Source organism: Lipophrys pholis (genome assembly GCF_963383615.2).
Source record: "Lipophrys pholis genome assembly, chromosome: 10".
Taxonomy (NCBI): domain Eukaryota; kingdom Metazoa; phylum Chordata; class Actinopteri; order Blenniiformes; family Blenniidae; genus Lipophrys; species Lipophrys pholis.
Genome location: NC_137640.1, coordinates 8,340,529 through 8,359,691, shown reverse-complemented (window position 1 = coordinate 8,359,691; position 19,163 = coordinate 8,340,529). Strand labels below are relative to the sequence as shown.

The following is a 19,163-nucleotide window of genomic DNA, read 5'->3' as shown; positions in this document are numbered from 1 at the left end:
TTTAAAGTTTATCATTTCGTGAGGGCTTCAGGGAGCCACATGTTTGCTCCCCGCTGAGCAGAGCCGCAGGCTGCAGACCTTCTGGTCCGGAGGAACCAGAGTTTGCGGCGCGCAGAACTCGACGGGGAAATTTTCAGGGCACACCCACCTCTCGGCGGGCGGTTCCCACCGGCTCGGGGAGCTGCAGGACGAGTCTCAGCCGGTTGCGCAAGTTTCACTGTCGGAGGAGCCGCGAGCACGCTGCGTCCCACCGCTCAGGTAAGCCCCGCGGAGGGGTTTCTATGTCACGGCGGGTTTCTCGGAGGTTTCCGGTGCGAGCTGACGGTGCGGCGGGTGGGGGAGTCGATGTTGACCGGTCGGAGGAGGCGTTGCACTCCGCCAGCTGACGCTGTTAAAGTGGGAAAACGTTATTATTTTGTAAAGGTGACTTTGAGGATGAGTCGCAGCCTCGGCGGGTCGATTCTGTTTGTTTTTTGTTGGTGAAGTTTTAAAAAAAAAAAGAAGAAAATAAAAAACCCTCGCTGTCGGTTGGACGTTGAGGCTTCGTTCTTATTAGAAGAGGTGATTTTATTTTGCCTGTTTGTGGGGGTAAGGTCGCCACGGCTGCGCAGTTTCCTTGACAACAATGCGGAAGTTTCCAGAAACACCTGGTCGTTACTCCTTCTTTACTTTATTTATTCAACGCAGTCCACGTTCCTCTGTCTTTGTAAACAAAACGCCTCAGTTCTTATCTCAATCTTTCCGTTGTTAAGCCTGTAATGACTGTGGCTTGACTGGTCTCCTCAAACTAAATCAAACTAAATAAATACATAATAGTGGCTTTTGATTTGCATTTTTCTACATTTAACCATTTCTAGGATGTGGTTGGCAGCCACAGAGGGGTCAAAGGTCATGCTTCAGGGAGCCACAGTGGTGACCTGCCCACTGAGGGATTCCAACCTGCAAACTTCTTAAAGTGTAAAATCCACTTTCCTCTTGGTGACTTTTCTCTGTTTATCCACTGTAACTGTCATAACTTGGTGTTTTACAAGGTCGTTAAGTTTTATTCTCCCTTGAATTCTTATCATCTTGATTTTATCTCAAACTTTAAAAACGGTATGAATAATTCTGGGAATAATAAGACAAATTAAAGTAACTATACAGTTATCTTCTCTCCTAAGATACACCGTATTAGTTGAAAAGCTTTGGGATCGTAAAAGACGGACTGAAATGCAGTAACTGTTTTGTTTTTTTTCCATTCGCTGTGCATTCATTCTCTGCACGTTAACGTATTTGGCCATTCAGAAATGAAGGAAAAGAATTGCGTTGAACAGCAAAGACAACAAACTACTCCAGTTCCGACGGGCTGGTGTGATCTGCAGACACACGTGAGAAAAGAAAAAGTTAGGTCTCATTAAAAGTCTAAGAGGTGCAGGAGCCGTGTTAGGGGATACAAATAAGAAAGCGTGACGACGCCAACGTCATATTCTCAAGTGTTTATTTATTTATGACAAGTCGTAATGCCATACTAGTTTAGCCCAGCTCGTGTTTTGATAACGTTGTGACACACACACACACACACACACACACACACACACACACACACACACACACACACACACACACACACACGCACACACACACACACACACACACACACACACACACGCACACACACGTGCCTGACGGTATAATAAATGGTGGTAAAAACAAATTTGCTAATGATAATTACTGATGTTTTGAAAGATTAAGTCAAGGTGAGAATAGACATAATTTACTGTTTTCATCACAGAAGAGACCGTTTGCAGGTGAGTAACAACAAACATCACCGTCCGTTTTTCCACAGTCAGCCAAAAAAAACTAGATTAAATTGTGGCAGTGAAGAGTAGAAAAGATAAAAAAGACAACACTCAATAGTCTTATTGTTACCTTAAGCATCAGTGAAAATAACAAAAAAAAAATCAGTTTCAGTTGTGTTCATTATTACCACATTACCTATAACTACCATTTTTTTTTACTCAATCACCAAACTTTCATCTAAATATATCATCTATTATTGAGCGTTAACGTTCCCGTCGTAGTTTAATTTTATTTGTTTCAGATTTTTTTTCTCACCTGGGTTTTATGAGTTTTTATTTTGTCATTTATAAAGTAATTTTAAATTCAGTTCTCCATGTTATTGTTGTTCTAATCACTCTCAATCTCCCCTTTTTGTCCTTATTGTTCTATTCTATAACCAGAATCTAACCGCCATATAAGAGAAAATCTTTTTTTTTTTTTTTTGATAAGTTGATTTAAAATAAATCATATTGAGGAATTGGTATATTTACAATTTTGTTCTGTCTGTGTTGCTTCCTTGAAACTTGAAGCTGTTCTGTAGTTTGCCCGTTCAATTCTCAGTATAGTTGTTGTTGTACTGTGTGCTCAATGACTCCCTGCTTATCCGTGAGATGGGCTGATCATTTTGCATTTTCTGTTTGAGATCCTCACATATCTGCTTTATATTATAGCTCGTCTGGTTAATTTATCACATCAAGTGGAATCTATGTTTGCAGAGCAGAGTGGAGAGTCCAGCGAGTTGAAGAGACATCATGGCCGCTGACCAGGAGCCCACCTTCACTGTGAAGCTGCTGCAGCTTCTGCTGCTGTCCACCTACTGGGGGATGCAGATCTGGGTCACCTTCATTTCAAGTTGGTGACACACACACACACACACACACACACACACACACACACACACACACACACTCACACACACACACACACACACACGGAAAACGAATAAGGTTTTAAGGTGTCTTCTCTCTTTACCATAATCTTAAAATCAGTTGACATCGCAGACTCAGATATTCGGCATCAATTCCTGTTAGAATACATTTAAGTTGTGGGGATCAGCAGGCCGACATTGTATTATCTTTCTAAGTTCTTTATCCTTGTGTACACAGGCGGGCACTGCTTGAACCGAGATGTTGACATTTACTGTTTGTACAGCATCTTCATTGACAATCTTGTCCACAAGCCAGACGTTTGTCACATTGACTCCTGATGCAGAGTGATTAGCGTCAACAGGGGTGGCAGAAACAGGTTACTCACATTAGTGCTCTTTTATGAGTATTTTTGAAGTGTGTAACTTCACAGATACAATTAGCAGCATGTAATCTACTTCAATTCTTCGAAAATTGTTACTGAGCTCATCCACGAGGTGAATTAATATTCATATCTTTTGATCTACAGTTCTAGAGGTATTAGGTTTATTCTTTTAACAGAGAGAATTCCTACTTTATATCGACATCTGTTGACAAAACCAAACTGCTGCAGTGTCATTTTTATTTACTTTGTCCGAGAAATCCTTTTTAAACTCAAATATTTCTCATACAGGTGAATAGAATTAAATGCCTGTATTGATGCAATTAAAAAGTAACTAATGATTTCAACTAAGAAGGATACTTGTGCACAAACTCTACATGTCGTGTTGGAATTTCTCTGTACCAGCTATAAAACAAATACTGAAGTAAATCTATTTATGACTACATGCGAATGAAATATTCAGCAGTCTCCATACTTCACAGAAATTCACTCATGTGTACCATGAAGTTGATATTTGAAGTGTGTCGTTCTAAATTTGTGTGCAGGCTTCGTGATGGACAACCACCTGAACAGACACACTTACGGGTTCATCCAGAGTCGCCTTGTACCTTTCTACCTCCACCTCGGGTCGGTATGTGCCTTCTTCAACCTCACCATCTACGCTGTGTACCATCCCAGCGACCTGCTGGACGAACGGGAAGCCTTCCAGGTGTGTCCTCTCTCTCTTTCTCTTTCTCTCGACCATCGTCATCAAAATGAACAAAACACATTGAAACAGCAGCGTCTCGTTCTCTCTCTCTCTCTCTCTCTCTCTGTGGCTTTTGTCTCCAGATCTTCATCTTCTTTGTGTCGGTGATGGTCGCGGCCGTCAACGCGCAGTGGTTCGGTCAGATGACCTCGGAGATCATGGCCGACATGCATCTCATCGAGCAGTCGTGCGGCCTGGGTCAGGACATCGGCCTGTCGTCCAACCGCGAAGCGTACGCCAAGCTGTGCGAGACGGATCTGAAATACAGGCACCTCAGCAACCGCCTGTGGCTGTACAGGCTGCTGTCGTCTCTGTGTAACCTCTGCTGCATAGGGTGCAACTTCTACAGCCTCTGCTACATGGCTGAGAACCTGGCGGCGCTGTAAGACTCCGCAGCGGCTGGACAGTTTTATATCTATTCCTTGCGACACACCTTGTCTGCTCTTTTTGTAAATGATGTATTTAAGTTGTTGTGTCACCTTTGATTTTGAGAAACGAGTCAGCGACCGCAGTGACTAACGCGTCACCTTTCACCTAGAGCGGCTGAGAGTGGCGGCTGCCTTAAGATTCCCCCTTTATTTTGACTCTTACCTTGACGATAGGATGACAACATGACTGTTGTGACTTAAAGGTAGAGGTGGGGTGTGTTAAAGACTTAATGTCTGCAGTATCGGATACGCCGGAGCAGATGAAAGCCCGCTGCACTGCACTTTTTACGCGTGCAGTGGAAAGACGCCTTCGGGTCAGGAGCTGCTCCGGCGCCGCCCACTCCTGCTCGTCTGGTTTGGGTGTAGCGGGAATAGTTGTTCACAGTGGAGTGGCACAGGTTTGTCTGGATTACCTCAGGTTGGTGTGTTTGCATCTTAAGAACACCAGTGTGCACTTCACGTGTCCCGGTGAAAGGTTACACTATCTTTAGCTCCCCTTGCTGCTCCCTGGCATGTAAAAAAAAAAAGAAGCTTCACAGCAGTGTGCAGTGCAACCAAAACACTCATGCACGTGTCATTTTGCCAGTCTCTTCCGATTATTTCGTGTTTAATGTGTTAATTCATCCACGTGGGGGCATATTAAAAAGGGCGTTACCTGCACATCACAGTTCTCGTAGCGTTGAGCACGATTAGCCACTGACAATGTTAAACAGAACTCCAACATACCCACTGATTAATACACTGTATTAACACTCTATCGTTTCATAACATCTTTAAGATTTGCTGGGTCCTGTCCGCATCTGAAGCCCCTTTTACACAAATTCAGCAACAAAAGCAATAAATTCACATCTGTATGCCGGCCCAGAGAAGCAGCATGTAACTCCTGAAGAGTTTCTGTCGCTCCTGCAAACTCCTCTTCACCTCAGTATGAACCTCCACAGCCGTCACGTAGGTGAGGAGACCCGCCTGCCTTCATGCACTCCACTTAAACCATGAGGATTAAATACCAAACCACACTGGAAAAAAAGGTTTGGTACTGGCGGCCAAATTATTCAATGCAAAAAGGTGACAGCAGATGTTGCACCTTAATCTGTTCTTTGTGCGTGTTGGTGCCACTGTGACCCCACTGGACAGTTTACCTGAACACTGAACAACCAAAGACCAAGTCTCCCCACCTTATAATGTGCCTTATAGGAAAAACACACCATGTTGTGTGTTAATACATCCTGGTGAGTGGTTTAGTTTTTTTTTTTTTAAATAATCCACATGTCCTGCGGAGTGGATCTGTGTTTTGTCCCTGTTGATGTTGTTAAAAACTTTTAACACTTCCTTGTAAGTCAGTCAGTGACATTCTTTGATGCCCTTTTTTCTTTTGTGCTGGTCAAACAAACACCAGAACCAGCAACTATAGATCCGTCACTGGGGTTATTGTTGCCAAGAGCAGATTCTTAAGCTTTTTTATTTCTTTGTAAAAACTGGACTTTTGATGAGGGCGTGACAACGCGACCTCTACTGACGCAAACAAATGCAATATCACTTAACGGAAGGTTTATATAAATGTCTTTGATTCTACCTGCGGGTCATTTGCCCATTTTGTGTGTTAAACAAAACATCTTGCAATGCAATTATTGACGTTTCTGATAACTGGGATGGTGTTAAAATTGTGACATTTGTGAGGGGTGCTCACGTGGTCCTGGATGGAGCTTTTGATTTGTAAGGTCAGAGCAGGTCACACACAGTTTCTGGTCGTGGGTTTGTACCAAAGGTGTTTCATCAGGTTGGATCCTGTATTAAAAAATGTTTTTCTACCATTTCCGTGAGACATTTTCTTTCCTAAAGGTGAATTTATCACATTGAATGTTTAAGCAAACATAAAAGAGATTGTTCATCTAAACCAGGAGCGTCAAACATCTGGCTAGTGGCCCAAAACTTCCCGGCCTGAAGGTCTAATCTGGAACACGACGACTTTATATGCTTGAAATGTTACAAGGATATAATGTAGTCAAAGGATTGATTCAACTCAAACTACTGCAACAAAATGTGAAAATCTGGAATATTTATAGATTATGCGGCTTGGTGTTGCAATACAAATAAAAAACTGGACCGTGAATTAGGGAGTTTGAAATCCCTGATCTAAACGGCGCTTTAATAAAATTGGAGAGAAAAAAGAACAAATTAAAATTAAGCTTTCTACGTGTTCAGTGTTGCACTGTGGAATATTCCTGTTTTCTGTGTGTATGAATGGGCTCACAGGTGGGTTGACCATAAGAAGGTAAAACTAATAGTGAAAGAAATATCTTTGTGTGGGACTCTGGCGCCTCCTGGTGGTGCCGAACGACTTGTCTGGGAACGAATTCTTCATTCATGCAAAGTAATTTAGAGGCAAGATATGATTAAAAATTCTAGTTTAAATGTAACTGCTTGATCAGATGAGGGAGGAGTGGCACCAAATTTTTACAGCATTTGTCATTTTTTTTACAGACTAAGGGGGAAGATATTTCCAGTCTGAAGGTTAAAATCAGCTGAGAATTGTACTAAAGTATAATACAGTGTGAAATATTTTCCAATTCAACACAAAGTTAAGGACGAAAACACACCATGGTGCCATTACCTTTCTATCCTTCACTGCCTTTAATTCTTGTATTGCCAGTTTGTATTTAGTTTTCTATTTTCATGTTGATCAAGTTTTTTTTTTTTAATGTATTTTCAGAATTTTTACTGTACGTGTAAGTAAATCACTTTGAATTGCCTCGTGGCTGAAATAATAAATAAAAGTTGCCTTTCATATTGAAGACGGTTCACTACTGCCACCCAGTGCACCCACGTGGCATTGCCGACAGTTTGCACAAAACAACCTTGAAAAGAAAGTTGGCTCGCTGTCGGGAGATGTCAGATTTGAAATGTGAACTCAAACACAACACATGAAAACAGAATTTTTAATGCAAAAATACATCACTGTGTTTCAGCTACAAATTCATCATTACTGTTTGAGATGTGATCCCCATCAACACTTCACCAGCAAGTCCACCAGAAAAAAAAAAAAGAAAAGAATTATCGTAGTCCCAAAAAGTAATAAATAGAAAATGACGCCGTTAAAAAAGTAAAAAAGAAGAAAGAAAATAAAGAGCCAATACTCGTACCTGATTATTAAATGTTTAAATAACCAAGACCCCCTTTTAATACTTACAACAACAAAAAAAAAACTACATTTAAGGAAAATACATTAATCTCAATCCCAACAGTGAATGTAACAGGAACTGGGTCCATTTGTTTCCACCCCTTTGCAGACGCCTCCTCAGTTAAAAGTGCCACGACGTGAAATAGAAACACCTGAATTGACCTCCCCGTGAAAAACAACGAACCCTTTAGTACAGGTACTGCATGGTAATTCTGCATAGGGGGTAAGCGGGTATAGCTTTGAAGAGTGCACAAGTAACATTCTCTAATACTTAAGGGAAGTAAATGTAAACCGTCATTTTAGATCAGGGTTCAAAGAGGGAGGAGCCACGCTCACCATCCACTGTGGTGGTTAGATCACCGTCGCTACCATAAGTCTGGAACAAGCCGTTAACAGTGTTTGCGCAGAAAGAAAAGAAGAAGAACATACACTCCGATAAAGACTGAAAAGAAGAGAAAATGACAGTGGAAGTGCATCTCGCTGTGCTCAGAAGGCATCTAAAGTTACATTCCTTGTAAACAGCAAAAAACTGAAAAAGGCAGTGTCAAGGAAGGGTTGTGCCTTCAAAACAGCCAGTACTTATTATTCCCATGAGTAATCCTCGGACAGCGACACTCGAAAACAGCTGATCAGTGCAGCCGATCCTGCTTTCAAACGCTGGAACATTTTCCCCCCCATCGCTGAAGTTTTCAAAGTGTAAATATATCGACAGCACAAGTTCTGTGTTCCCTTGTTTCCAATACTTACAAGTACAGTATCAAAATACAAATAGTCAACAAGAAAAACACCAACCACAAACAACCTACGACCCCTCTGAGAGGTTTTGTAACCAGGGCAGCAGCAGAGAGGCGGGACCACAGCGGAGGTTTCTGAAAACACCAGTCCTGCCAATCCCACGTCTTTGCCACTGAAAAATTCTCCATAAATTAAAAAAAGTTCTCTTGTTTGTCAACAGAAAAAAAAAAAGAAGGGTAAAATCCAGTGTCTCCGTCATACAACAACCTTGCCTTTGATTTCCATCTTGGTGCTTTCAGTTGCTTTGCTGGACTGCTCTTCTCTCAGGGTGATGTAGGAATACACCAGACTCCCAGCGATACTAAAGAGAGAGCACACGTTGTAAAAACAATACACAAAACTAACCCGAATTAGTTTCTAATATTATTAGTTTGGCCTTCTTTAGATTAGTTAAAAATCTAGTCTGAATCTGCATAAAGATAAACTTGTTATAACACGTCTCTGGCGGGAAAACTGGACATATTTCTCAACAGGATCCGACACGCAAGCCTGCCGCCTGTCGACGTCAGCAGCATTCTGGCCCATTAAATACAATTTTTGATGTTCTGATTCACTTTTAAACAAAAGTTTCAAAACGTTGGATAGATAAAAGCAAACATGACCTCCTGAGTCACATTACACATTTGCGTAATCTCTTAATGCTTCAGCTTGATGCACTTGTAGTAATGTTTTCTCTGCTCTAAACAAATGAGGTCATTGTGAAATAGATGCTTAGCACTTTAAAAATCCAGGTGGCGCCAGCATGTTACCTGAACCCCGTCGTAGTGTTCAATTTCACTTCCTGCTGTTTTTTTTTTTTTTTTTTTTTTTTTAAATTGACTGACAACAGGGAGACACCTCACAAGTCTCAGCTTTGGCATGATAAGAGAAACTCTGATATCGCAGATGTAATTCCAATTTTTAAGAGCTAATTCGCTTCGTGTTTTTTTTTTTTCCAAATCAAACATCTTCTAATACCCATTTAATGAATCCAACCGTGGACCACCACGGGACCAAACAAACACAAGGCAGTCATACATCCACAGCTACGGGTCATTGAAAGACCATAATTTACTGAATATGCATATTTGTGGACTGTGGGATGAACCTGACTACCCGAGTTCAAATGGGGAGAACAAACAAACCAAGCCCCGCCTACCGTGAGCATCACTTACAAGAATCAATGGCCATAAACTGAACCTCTGGAGGAATTAAAAACTTTGGCAATCCGTCACTAGTTACGAAGAAACTTGTAATACTACAACTGTCCACTCTGACATACCAGATCACATTTCATTTTGTATTCCAGCTGAAGACAAGACATCTATTGTGAATCATTTGTGGAGTATTTTTGGCACACTGCCTGTAGCGGCTTTACTCTTTTAAACGATGCAGCAGAAGTTCAAGTCTCTTTCGCTGTTAAACTAAATAAAAATACCAAAGCAGTTGAGATGAACCCGGGAATGTCCTTCAATGTCGCCCGTATTCATTGTGTGCAGATTTACAGTGACATTCCTCTGATAGTTTAACCATTTCACTCAGCCAGTAGTGGGACTGACTGAAGCAACACAATCATCAGTAAAGCCAAGTTGCTCGCTGCTGAAGCGAAAAACCGTTTCGATTTCGCCAAGGACTCAACCTGCCAACTTCCCATCCCGTGTAGGTGCAGAGGTGTCGTCAGGCTCTGTGGGGTTGATTTAGAAAAGGATTTCATACCTGATGTTCAAGCCGATGAAGTTGGTCCAGGAGAAGATGTAGTCTCCACTGAACACCATCCCAATGTACGTCACCAGGACATTCTGCAGAACCAGAATGGACGCTGTGGTTTCTACCGTTTTCAGTACTGAACTCTGTAAACCGAGGAAACGTGCAATGCAGCCCCGCTCACCTTAATGCAGCCCACGATCGTAGTTGTTAAAGCCGAGTTGTATTGTGTGCAAAGCACAATGGAGTACATGAGGACAAATCTGGATAAAGAAAAATAAAACCTATTGTAGTCAAAATGACAGTCAGAAATTCTTCCACAGTAAAACAATGGGGCTCATGAGCCTGAATGCAATACAGCTTCATAACCAAGATCACAGCACGCCACAGAAACACGGTCGGGTTACAGACGGTACAATCTATACGTGATCCGGATTGTGCATCACGCTTGCACTTTGGCCCAAATCTCTTACCCCATGGCACAGGAGAGGATGAACTGGAAGAGGAAAAATGCATCCGACCAACCGTCATAGTTCACCGCCTGGCGGGAGAAACGCGGCATGAAAAAAGAAAAAAAAAAATAGTAAAACTCAACGACTGACATAACATCTCATGCGACACCCATTAAATGACATAATGCAGTCTATCACCATGTCTGTAACTGTCTAACCCAACATAGATGAACCATGAGGTTATTTCTAATTGTAAACTTAACTCGTGATCATATATCGTCATCGACTCACAACAACAACATGACCTCAGGTTTAGAGTGCCTTCAGGCTTCTCACCCTCCAGAGAGGGGAAAGAAAATACAACAGACTAATTCATATATATACTTTTTTTTTTTTAATATCTTTTCATTAACTTGACGTGTACAATCACGTTTAGAAGAACGGAGCTGTCTGCACACACACATTATATATATATATATATATATATATATATATCGATTATTCTGGGAACATTGCGTGGTTAAAATCAATTTTGGAACCCTACCTCAGCTAGAAGTAGCCATTGACTAAGCTAAACTTAAAAACATGTCTTCACCTAAAGCACTTTTTTTTTTTTTTTACGAGGATTTGCTTTTGTCAAAGAACAAAAAGCCCATCAAGCCCCCATAATGACAAAGTCTAAACAGATTTAAGGTCCCACACAACTGAAACACACACAAGATGTTGCTTATGTGAGCACGATGGGTCGAGTAAGGCAAGGCACGGGAGAAAAGGAAATGAAGGGAGTTAACTCGAGTTCCCAAGGAATGTTTTAAGAGCTGGCAACAAGGCAGTGATGCAGCAAACACCGAAAATCCAACACAGAGTTTTCCGAATGCTTGAAAGGGGGCGGCGGTCTGTTTGGGTGCTGTGCTTATTCAGCTAAGTGAAGTTGTTGGTACTGCTGGAATAACTCGGAGTGCATAATAGCATCTTTGTGCCCTCTGGGCTGCGGGGCCCCAGCTGGGCAGACCAGAAGGACAGCTCATATTTAAAGCACACATACTTATATATATGTGTGTGTGTGTGTGTGTGTGTGTGTAGTGTCTTTAATTTAGAATTGAACCTGGGAGTACATGTTATGCTGCAAGGCCAGAAACTCATGAAAGTTACAAAACAAGAAATGGAAATTTTACACATAAAAGGAATTAATAAAAAAAAAAAAAAAAAAAAAAAACCATGACAGCATCCAGAGCTCACCTTCTCTATGTCTCCAGTCATGTAAGCCAACAGCGACGTGGGTAGTATCATAAATAACGCATTGTAATACAATAATCCATATTTGCCCAACTCCTGAAAGAGGAAAAAGAACGTCGAATCAGAAAGAGGGACGGACACCTAAATAGGAAGAGTCAGAACAGAGACGCTTATTCATGAGAATTTTCTGTGCATTCCTCCCTAACTAGCATACACATGTCACGCATGGCCAGCCCCTCTGCACCACCGAGAACCTCTTGTTTGCATTTGTGTATTTCTGTTTCGCACGGCTCCATCTTTTTTTTTTTTTTTTAACACTCCCTCCCAGCGTCACTCACACTCACTCACACACTCACACACACCCCTCTGTTGAGCTCGGTGTGAGCAGATGGTGCTCTGCAGACATCACAGCCTAAATCTGGATCCAGCTCTGCCTCTGCTGTAACAGGAGAGCCCAGCAGTCTGCTCATGTGACATAAAAACCAACTGAAAAGAGCGACAAGACCTTTCACAATCGCCGAAGTTGAGTAAATTAATTAAAGCAGCACAACAATGTTTGTAGAATATTTGGGAGCCACGAATGATACTTTAACTACAAAGAACAATACAGACCCCCGGAAATAAGAAATGAAGTTATTCAAGAGTGAAAAGAACCAACTCAACGTATTTATACTCTCCAAGGTCCTTTTAGCGAGACACTGAAGGACACTTTTGCTTCTCTACTTTCACATTCAATGCCAAAAACAGCTCAGACCCAACACTGGCCACTATTCACCAGACATTGCTGCCACATACCTTTGCATCTAATTTTTGTTTCACATAGGCTCCGTTGGCTGCAGTCAGGACGTCGTTCAGGAGAATGAATATGTATCCTTCCAGATCGAAGGACAAGTCGGCACTAAGAACAAAGTACAGAAGAATATCTTGAATACCTTTAAAGATAGTATGAGCTAAAAAAATGCAAATCTATCAGCACAGGGCATCTCTTTGCAGGGCAGGTAATTCTGGTGTGGTTGACAGCCTAAACACCCCGCTGCAACACAACTTACCTCGCAGCGACAAACGCTCCAAGGATCATTGTAAATACCGTCAGCTGGACTGGCCGGGAGTATTTCTTCCTGCCAAAGGTCAAAGACAGGAGAGCAATGAAATACAATCCGACTGCTTTGAGCTGTAAATAAAAGCCAGGACTGGTCTTCAAAGAGGAAGACTTGGTGACTCAATTAGCAAAAGAGATGAAAACAACGATCAGACCGAGTGGGTTTTCTGTTGTGAGCGAGCTTACTTGAGCAGAAACCCCTCAGCCAGCATGGTGAACAAAATGGAGAACCTCCTGAGGACAGTAAACATCGGCAGACTGGGGGGAAAGGATGTTTGAATCATTAATGAAGGACGCAACAGATTAAAAAGCTTTCACCGGCATTCAGACTGACAAACAAGAAAAATAAAGAACGCAATTCTCCACACGTAAAACGCAACAGGAAAAATCAGAAAGAAGGGCATCGCAAGATGCTTAGAGGAGAACTTACTTCAGCCTTTTGGTTCCAAATAGACCAGTGATTTGATTTCCCACATAAAGGAGAGGTAGAGGAAATGTCTAGAAAACCGGAATGACACATTGTGCTTAGGTAAAGAAAGAATAGCCACAACAACAATGGACTGAACCGAGAGGAACAGGTACGATAAGCCAGCTTGGACACCTGACAGGCAACATGTATTCAAGTCCATTTCGAAGCAGAAACTCAAATTTAGAATTTAGAGGAAGTGATCTTTAGGACACGATTCACAAACTAGTGAAATACAGACACATGAAATAAAGTAGACCAAGCACACATGTATGTAACTGAAAGTCACTTGACAGGTAATACTTGTTTTTAATACCAGTCTGTAGGTGATTAACCTCAAACTATTTAAACAGAATTTCTGTGTCAATACTATTTAAAAGCAAACATAACATTTCAGTTCCGGTGTCAACTGCAGATCCACTTATTTCATGTCAGTGTGCTGCAGGTGAGCGATCCACTTTCCCAACTGTTGCTCTGTCACATACTGGAAATCTCCCAGGCTGACAGGGAGTCAATGAAGGGGCTTCAACTTTAGTCTTGTAAGTTTGCAAGTGGATTCTGCTGCATCTTGGGCTGAGATGCTGCTGATGTGCAGCCCCCCCCCCCCACAACCCAATGTTTAGCTTCATTAGAATCAGAGACACCTTTCTCGTTGAATTATAATGAATTCTGCAGTTCCTCACAAAAACCAAATCGGCCCATTCCTGGTCCTTGGAGCAACCATAAATTAATCTGAGTTTGTAAGGGTTTGTCCACCAAAATATGGAACTCTCACCTTGACAATGATGCTGTCATCGAAGTCTGGGAAGGTGATCACCTTCGCTGCCTTGCCCACCCACAGCACGACCACTGTGGCCAGCATCTACATGGAGGGAGAGAGAGAGAGAGAGAGAGAGAGAGAGAGAGAGGACGCGCTCAATGTGGCTCTCTGCACGCCTGCTTTCAATGAGGGGTGTGTGGGGGAAGAAGAAGAAAAAGAGGAAACAGCAAACTTACTTGTCCAATCCCGACACATATTGAAGAGGGGAACCTAAAAGTGAACAGAGGTCAGCTAACGTTTAGCAAACGAACCGGGTCAGCAAAGCTCCTCAAAATGCAAGACAAACTAAAGTTCCCCCTGGGCTCTGTCAGAAGTTGCTGCTAAGCTAATAATCTGTCGCCGTGTTGCTCGGCGAGGATTCAGCCGAGGCAACTAGTTCCAGCAGCCAGGTTAGCTAGCGTAGCCCGCTTTTATCGAGCCCAAACCCGGGAGGAAACGCGAGCCGGGACCGGTACCTGTAGTTGGTGAGCACACTTTTGTTCACCACGACGATCAGGAAGGAGCTGATCCCGTAGAACCCGGCAGCGAACAGCTTCAGGAACAGTGTCAGAGGTTCGTCCGCCATCCCCGACAAGTTCTCATTCCTGTGTGAGCTCTGCCATCTCTTCACTCTCGGGCTTCTTCACACACCCACCGGCACACGCGCACGCACGCACTCACTCGCTCGCTCACATGCACGCACTGGCACGTCGACGCTCCTCAACTTCCGCGCGCACATCACAGAGTAACTGACATGGTAAACTGAGCACATTTAGATGCTGCCGCTTGAAGTCGGTGTCAGAGTATGCGGCTGCGGACCGTGCTTGCACTCACTCGCGAAGCTGAACGTACCGGGCAGACACCGCGGACCCTCGTTCATGGCGGTGAGGGGGGGCATAAAGCGAGAGGTGGATGGAGATACGATCCTGAGAGCAGCGGAGTTATCTCCATCACTGTTCCACTTCCTGGTTCCCAGCGTGACGTATGACCCGTTTCATCCAATCACAAGTTCGGAGGGACGCTTTGTTTATACATCGATCTTATGGCGAAATTCTTCATATTTTACACATTATCACCAGGGGTACGGAAGTACGGAAGAGTTTTAGGGCCACTGAAGAAAAAAAAAAAATTCGGAGGCTAAAAAAAAAAAAAAAAAAAAAACCTTCGTGGCCTCAAATAAAGTCGAAAATCATAGTCGAGATTTTTTTTTCGGAGGCTAAAAAAAACAAAAAAAAACCTTTGTGGCCCCAGAAAAAGTCGAAAATCAAATTCGAGATTTTTTTTTTTCAAGGTGCAAAAAAAAGTCCGTCCATCCACATGCCAGCGCGTGTGACTGCTTCCTCAAAATGCATATCAGGCGGTTTAATGAAGTGATGAAAAGATGCTTCAGGACAGAATCTCGCTCATAAACACGGTGCAGTTATCATCAGTATCAGGACTATAAGAGACAGAGCAGCCTGCTGCCTTGTTCCGTCGCGGAAGTTCGTCGAGTACGAAGGACAAAGGCACGGATCCCCGGCTGCTTATTTAAATGTGTTCTTATTAATCAAGGAAATCCTGTGTAAAATCACATGTCCATAAGCAGTAAGCAACCCGATATAGTCAGAATTAAGTGATTTAATGTGAATTCACATCTACGGGCAAATGATGAGGGATGGATTGACGTCTCTCTGTGAAAAAAAAAAAATCTCGACATTGATTTTCGACTTTTTTTGGGGCCACGAAGGTTTTTTTGTTTTTTTAGCCTCCGAATTTTTTTTTTTTCTTCAGTGGCCCTAAAACTCTTCCGTATACGGAAGTACGTATCCGTATTCATGCACTAGGTGTGTCCATAGAAAGATAAAAAAGGTACTGCACATTGATAGACTGATTTAAATGCCAATTAAAAGGTTTGCATATTAAATGACATTACGCAACGAGTTGGAACTCCTAATTTAACAACTAGTGAAGAAGATTACGTGGTACTTAGGAATTCATCAAATGGATTGACTAACTACACAAAGTACTCAAATAGTAATGACTGTATTACTCATCTGTTATAATGAGTTTCTACACGGACTCTGTTATTGTCTATTAGTTATGTTATGACAAGAAAAACTTTGAAAAATAGGTGTGATTTGTTACTTCCACTTTCTTTACAATATAATATCATATGATATATGATATTTTATATATATATATATACGATACGATACGATACGAGACAACCACTCAACTATAGTTTATGGCTTAAACTATGTTACATTTTTATACACTCAGTCAAAATGACTACAAATACCAAGATTTAAAATAACCTTATCCTACTGCAACATGTCTGTATTTGTCCAAGCAATATTTTTGCCAACTTTTCCATTTATTTTTCAAATGTACTTATCAACTGCAAAAATATATATTGTTCTTTCTTCTCAAATATATAGGTACAAAATATTGTTTAATTTTTTTTATACTTTAATATTAAACTCTTGATGCCTGACAATTAAAATTAAGGAAACACCCATTGATTTTATGAAATGTGATCTTCAGGAACTGTGTTTTGATTCACATTACATATGAGATCAAATTAGAAAGAATAAAACATAAATGCTTGTCTTTTTATGTGCAATATATTCAAAACATTTGAAAATTTCTCTTCTAACAAATGTAACAGTTTGTAAGTCCTGCTGCTATATCTTAAATGTCAATACTGTTCAATCCTTTTATTTGTCAAGTGCAAATGACACATTTCCAACATCTTAGCCTGCAGCGCACTTCATATCTATTGAAAACGTACCTCCATTAGTTTAGGAACAAATACATTTTCACCATTGATCTTTTCTTCAGACTATTCTTTTCAACTCCTCCAACAATGGTGTCAACTATAGTGACACAATAATACTGCCATTGTGAATTTAGGAAAACATACAGCTTTTTTTTTTTTTTACTAATATTTACTTTCTATATTAATTAAAATACAAGAGAAAAGAAAAACTAAATGACTCACACAACAAACTGCACATCCAAAATAATGTTTTGACCTCAGCATCTTCTTCAAGGTATTAACCTTTTTAAATTGATCTTCAGACCTGGTTGTACCAGAAAGGGAGCATCTCAGCACTCATTTGCCATTTCCTGCATTTAAAACTCACACATGGTGTGGTGTCAAATCACTGCATACATTATAAACTACAAGTGTCTGGATTTGGCATCAACGTTGAAAGCATTTGTATAGTTTAACAATTTGACAACAACGTTGAACCCTTTGAAAACTAAATACATAAATACGCATATGCAACTGTCATATCCAATGAGAGGGCGTGTTACAAACAAAACCAGATTAACCAGTCCTTTTGAAATCTGAGATTATTTCTTTCTTTGTTTTGTACCATTCACCTGAAAACACCAGGAACAAGGAAAACATTACAATTGATCATTATCACTATTCAATGGCAAGACAAAAGAAAGAAAGAAAGAGAAAGAAAGAAAGAAAGAAAGACAGAAAGAAAGAAAGAAAGACAGAAAGAAAGCTGGATGATCGGTGAATAGCTACATTATGTAGAATAGCACTAGATTTTCCTGGTAATGTAGATGTTGGTTTTGTAGAAATGATAATTTTATTCTGAAATGTACAGCTGTTGGATAGACATTCATGAAGTACGTAATCTCAAGACATTCAAAGTCCCATAAGGATCAAATTGACCAGCTTTAGTGATGCTCTGCACTCTCGAGAGCCCTCACATATAATTATGTTGAGTTGGAATGACATATCTAAGACAAAGCCACTCAGCAATTGGAGAAAATTTACACTACATTTTCCTTTGAGAGAACAAAGCTAAATAAATATCCCCAGAAACGACTGTTTGAATGGAGTCCAGCTTCCTGACCTGACCTTGCATGTTCCCTTGTGTATTTTGGCAGGTGGCTGTAGGATAAAACCTGACGTGTCTCTGATAAGAAATGTGTCCGTGCCTATGCCACGTTGTCCAACAGGAGAGGGCAGTTGCTGAGTCGACCCCTCACTCATTTCAGTGGACACCCTACCGGAGCCATGTCTGGACTGAACGCGTCTCTCGGATACTTCCTGTCCGTTGTGATTTTTGCAGCCGCAGTTCGGACGGCCCTGACAAAATGGCCACGGGTCAGCTTCCTTATGGAGTTTGCCTCCACTTTCATGCTGGTGGCGTGCAGGTTGGAGGTGCAGACCATTGTGGAGGTGGGTCAGTGGGCCGGGGGACTGGGTCCTGACGTGACCGTGACCGTACTGTTTGTGGTGCTGCTGACTCATGGCATCATCTGCGGCAGCGCCCTGGGGAATCCCAGCGTCGCTGTGCAGAAGTTCCTACAGCTCGACACCGCCACTCTCCCCACCATGCTGGCTTTGGCAGCCCAGTTCGCTGGAGCTCACCTGGCTCTCCTCGTGGCCGGGTACTACTGGAACCTGGAGCTGACCGACATGCACATGATCAAAAACCTGATGGCTCGAGAGTGCAGCACGTCTCTGCTGGTCTCGCTGCTTCAGGGGTTTTTCACCGAGTGTGTCTGTGCGCTCATCTTTCACCTCATCTACTTAAACCTCCGGCGCAGGTCTGCACTGATCCGAGTCCCCCTGATTGCCGGCCTCCTCACATTCCTGTCCCACACAGGTGAGCCCGGGGTCACCCAGTTCTTCCTAAACCATCCCTGCATCTAGTTCCTTAACCCCGTCGTAAAGAGAAAACCTACTTCGCGTCTACTTTCTTCAAAGATACAGTATCTTAACATCATTTGTTCATTCTCTTTTTCCAGCGAGCGGCTACACCTCAGCTTACATAAACCCTGCATTGGCGTATGGGCTCACCTTCCACTGTGCTGGATTCACTCTCACAGAATACGCAGTGGTCTACTGGCTGGGCTCTCTAACAGGTGAATAATCCTAGAATATACTGAATGTTCAAGTGTCAAGAATTTATTAACACAAAGGCTTTTTGTTTTGTTTTTCCTAGGCATGACTCTGGCTCTCCTTTTGTACATGGGACACATTCCAAGGATCTTTGCCAAGAATCTTCTGTATTCCCAGAAAACACGTTTCAGGGTTCCCAAAGGAGACAAACCCGAAAAGAAGAAACAGTAAAGATGATCTTTGACCAATTATTTACTTAAAAACAAATCTGAATATCCACTTGGGATTCACTTTCATTTTATAAATCTGATAGGAAAATGTAAGATATTTTAAATAAAAACGACAGAAGTCTCTCAGG

At 41.9% G+C, this 19,163-nt stretch overlaps 3 protein-coding genes across 8 annotated transcripts; 2 read left to right on the top strand and 1 right to left on the bottom strand.

Moving 5' to 3' along the window:
• Positions 1-89: 89 nt before the first annotated feature.
• On the top strand, positions 90-4,817 carry LOC308115718 (transmembrane protein 205). Of its 5 annotated transcripts, none has more exons than XR_013935716.1 (5): positions 183-258; positions 2,535-2,670; positions 3,612-3,775; positions 3,898-4,481; positions 4,562-4,817. XR_013935716.1 is itself a non-coding variant. In XM_080473403.1 (5 exons), the coding sequence occupies exons 3-5, from the start codon at positions 2,571-2,573 to the stop codon at positions 4,198-4,200; spliced, it is 567 nt and encodes a 188-aa protein (XP_080329529.1). In that variant the 5' UTR covers positions 206-258; positions 858-957; positions 2,535-2,570; the 3' UTR covers positions 4,201-4,817. The 5 variants fall into 5 exon arrangements, 4 of the variants coding, with proteins under 4 accessions (XP_080329528.1, XP_080329531.1, XP_080329529.1 ...); XM_080473403.1 differs by adding an exon at positions 858-957 and having other exon boundaries at positions 206-258; positions 3,898-4,817; XM_080473402.1 differs by having other exon boundaries at positions 90-258; positions 3,898-4,817.
• A 2,345-nt stretch (positions 4,818-7,162) lies between these two features.
• On the bottom strand, positions 7,163-14,927 carry LOC308115398 (nucleotide sugar transporter SLC35D2-like). Of its 2 annotated transcripts, XM_080472866.1 has the most exons (12): positions 14,427-14,927; positions 14,148-14,181; positions 13,927-14,013; positions 13,116-13,183; positions 12,872-12,943; positions 12,636-12,704; positions 12,382-12,484; positions 11,590-11,682; positions 10,372-10,439; positions 10,083-10,161; positions 9,911-9,993; positions 7,163-8,516 (listed from the first exon to the last, which is right to left on the bottom strand). In XM_080472866.1, exons 1-12 carry the CDS (start codon positions 14,534-14,536, stop codon positions 8,411-8,413), a joined length of 972 nt encoding a protein of 323 aa, XP_080328992.1. In that variant the 5' UTR covers positions 14,537-14,927; the 3' UTR covers positions 7,163-8,410. The 2 variants fall into 2 exon arrangements, with proteins under 2 accessions (XP_080328992.1, XP_080328993.1); XM_080472867.1 differs by lacking the exon at positions 14,148-14,181 and having other exon boundaries at positions 13,927-14,087; positions 14,427-14,905.
• On the top strand, positions 14,684-19,163 carry aqp12 (aquaporin 12). Its single transcript, XM_080472868.1, has 4 exons — positions 14,684-14,932; positions 17,845-18,569; positions 18,712-18,828; positions 18,909-19,163. The coding sequence occupies exons 2-4, from the start codon at positions 17,975-17,977 to the stop codon at positions 19,034-19,036; spliced, it is 840 nt and encodes a 279-aa protein (XP_080328994.1). The 5' UTR covers positions 14,684-14,932; positions 17,845-17,974; the 3' UTR covers positions 19,037-19,163.

Excerpts from the sequence above, each read along its gene's own strand:
- LOC308115718 (XM_080473402.1), top strand. The coding sequence starts at position 2,571 with ATGGCCGCTGACCAGGAGCCCACCTTCACTGTGAAGCTGCTGCAGCTT. Across the intron at positions 2,671-3,611 it reads CTGGGTCACCTTCATTTCAA|GCTTCGTGATGGACAACCAC; the intron begins GTTGGTGACACA and ends ATTTGTGTGCAG. Across the intron at positions 3,776-3,897 it reads ACGAACGGGAAGCCTTCCAG|ATCTTCATCTTCTTTGTGTC; the intron begins GTGTGTCCTCTC and ends TTTTGTCTCCAG.
- LOC308115398 (XM_080472866.1), bottom strand. The coding sequence starts at position 14,536 with ATGGCGGACGAACCTCTGACACTGTTCCTGAAGCTGTTCGCTGCCGGG. Across the intron at positions 14,182-14,426 it reads AGTGTGCTCACCAACTACAG|GTTCCCCTCTTCAATATGTG; the intron begins GTACCGGTCCCG and ends GTTCACTTTTAG. Across the intron at positions 13,184-13,926 it reads ATGACAGCATCATTGTCAAG|ACATTTCCTCTACCTCTCCT; the intron begins GTGAGAGTTCCA and ends CCGGTTTTCTAG.
- aqp12 (XM_080472868.1), top strand. The coding sequence starts at position 17,975 with ATGTCTGGACTGAACGCGTCTCTCGGATACTTCCTGTCCGTTGTGATT. Across the intron at positions 18,570-18,711 it reads CACATTCCTGTCCCACACAG|CGAGCGGCTACACCTCAGCT; the intron begins GTGAGCCCGGGG and ends CTCTTTTTCCAG. Across the intron at positions 18,829-18,908 it reads CTGGCTGGGCTCTCTAACAG|GCATGACTCTGGCTCTCCTT; the intron begins GTGAATAATCCT and ends TGTTTTTCCTAG.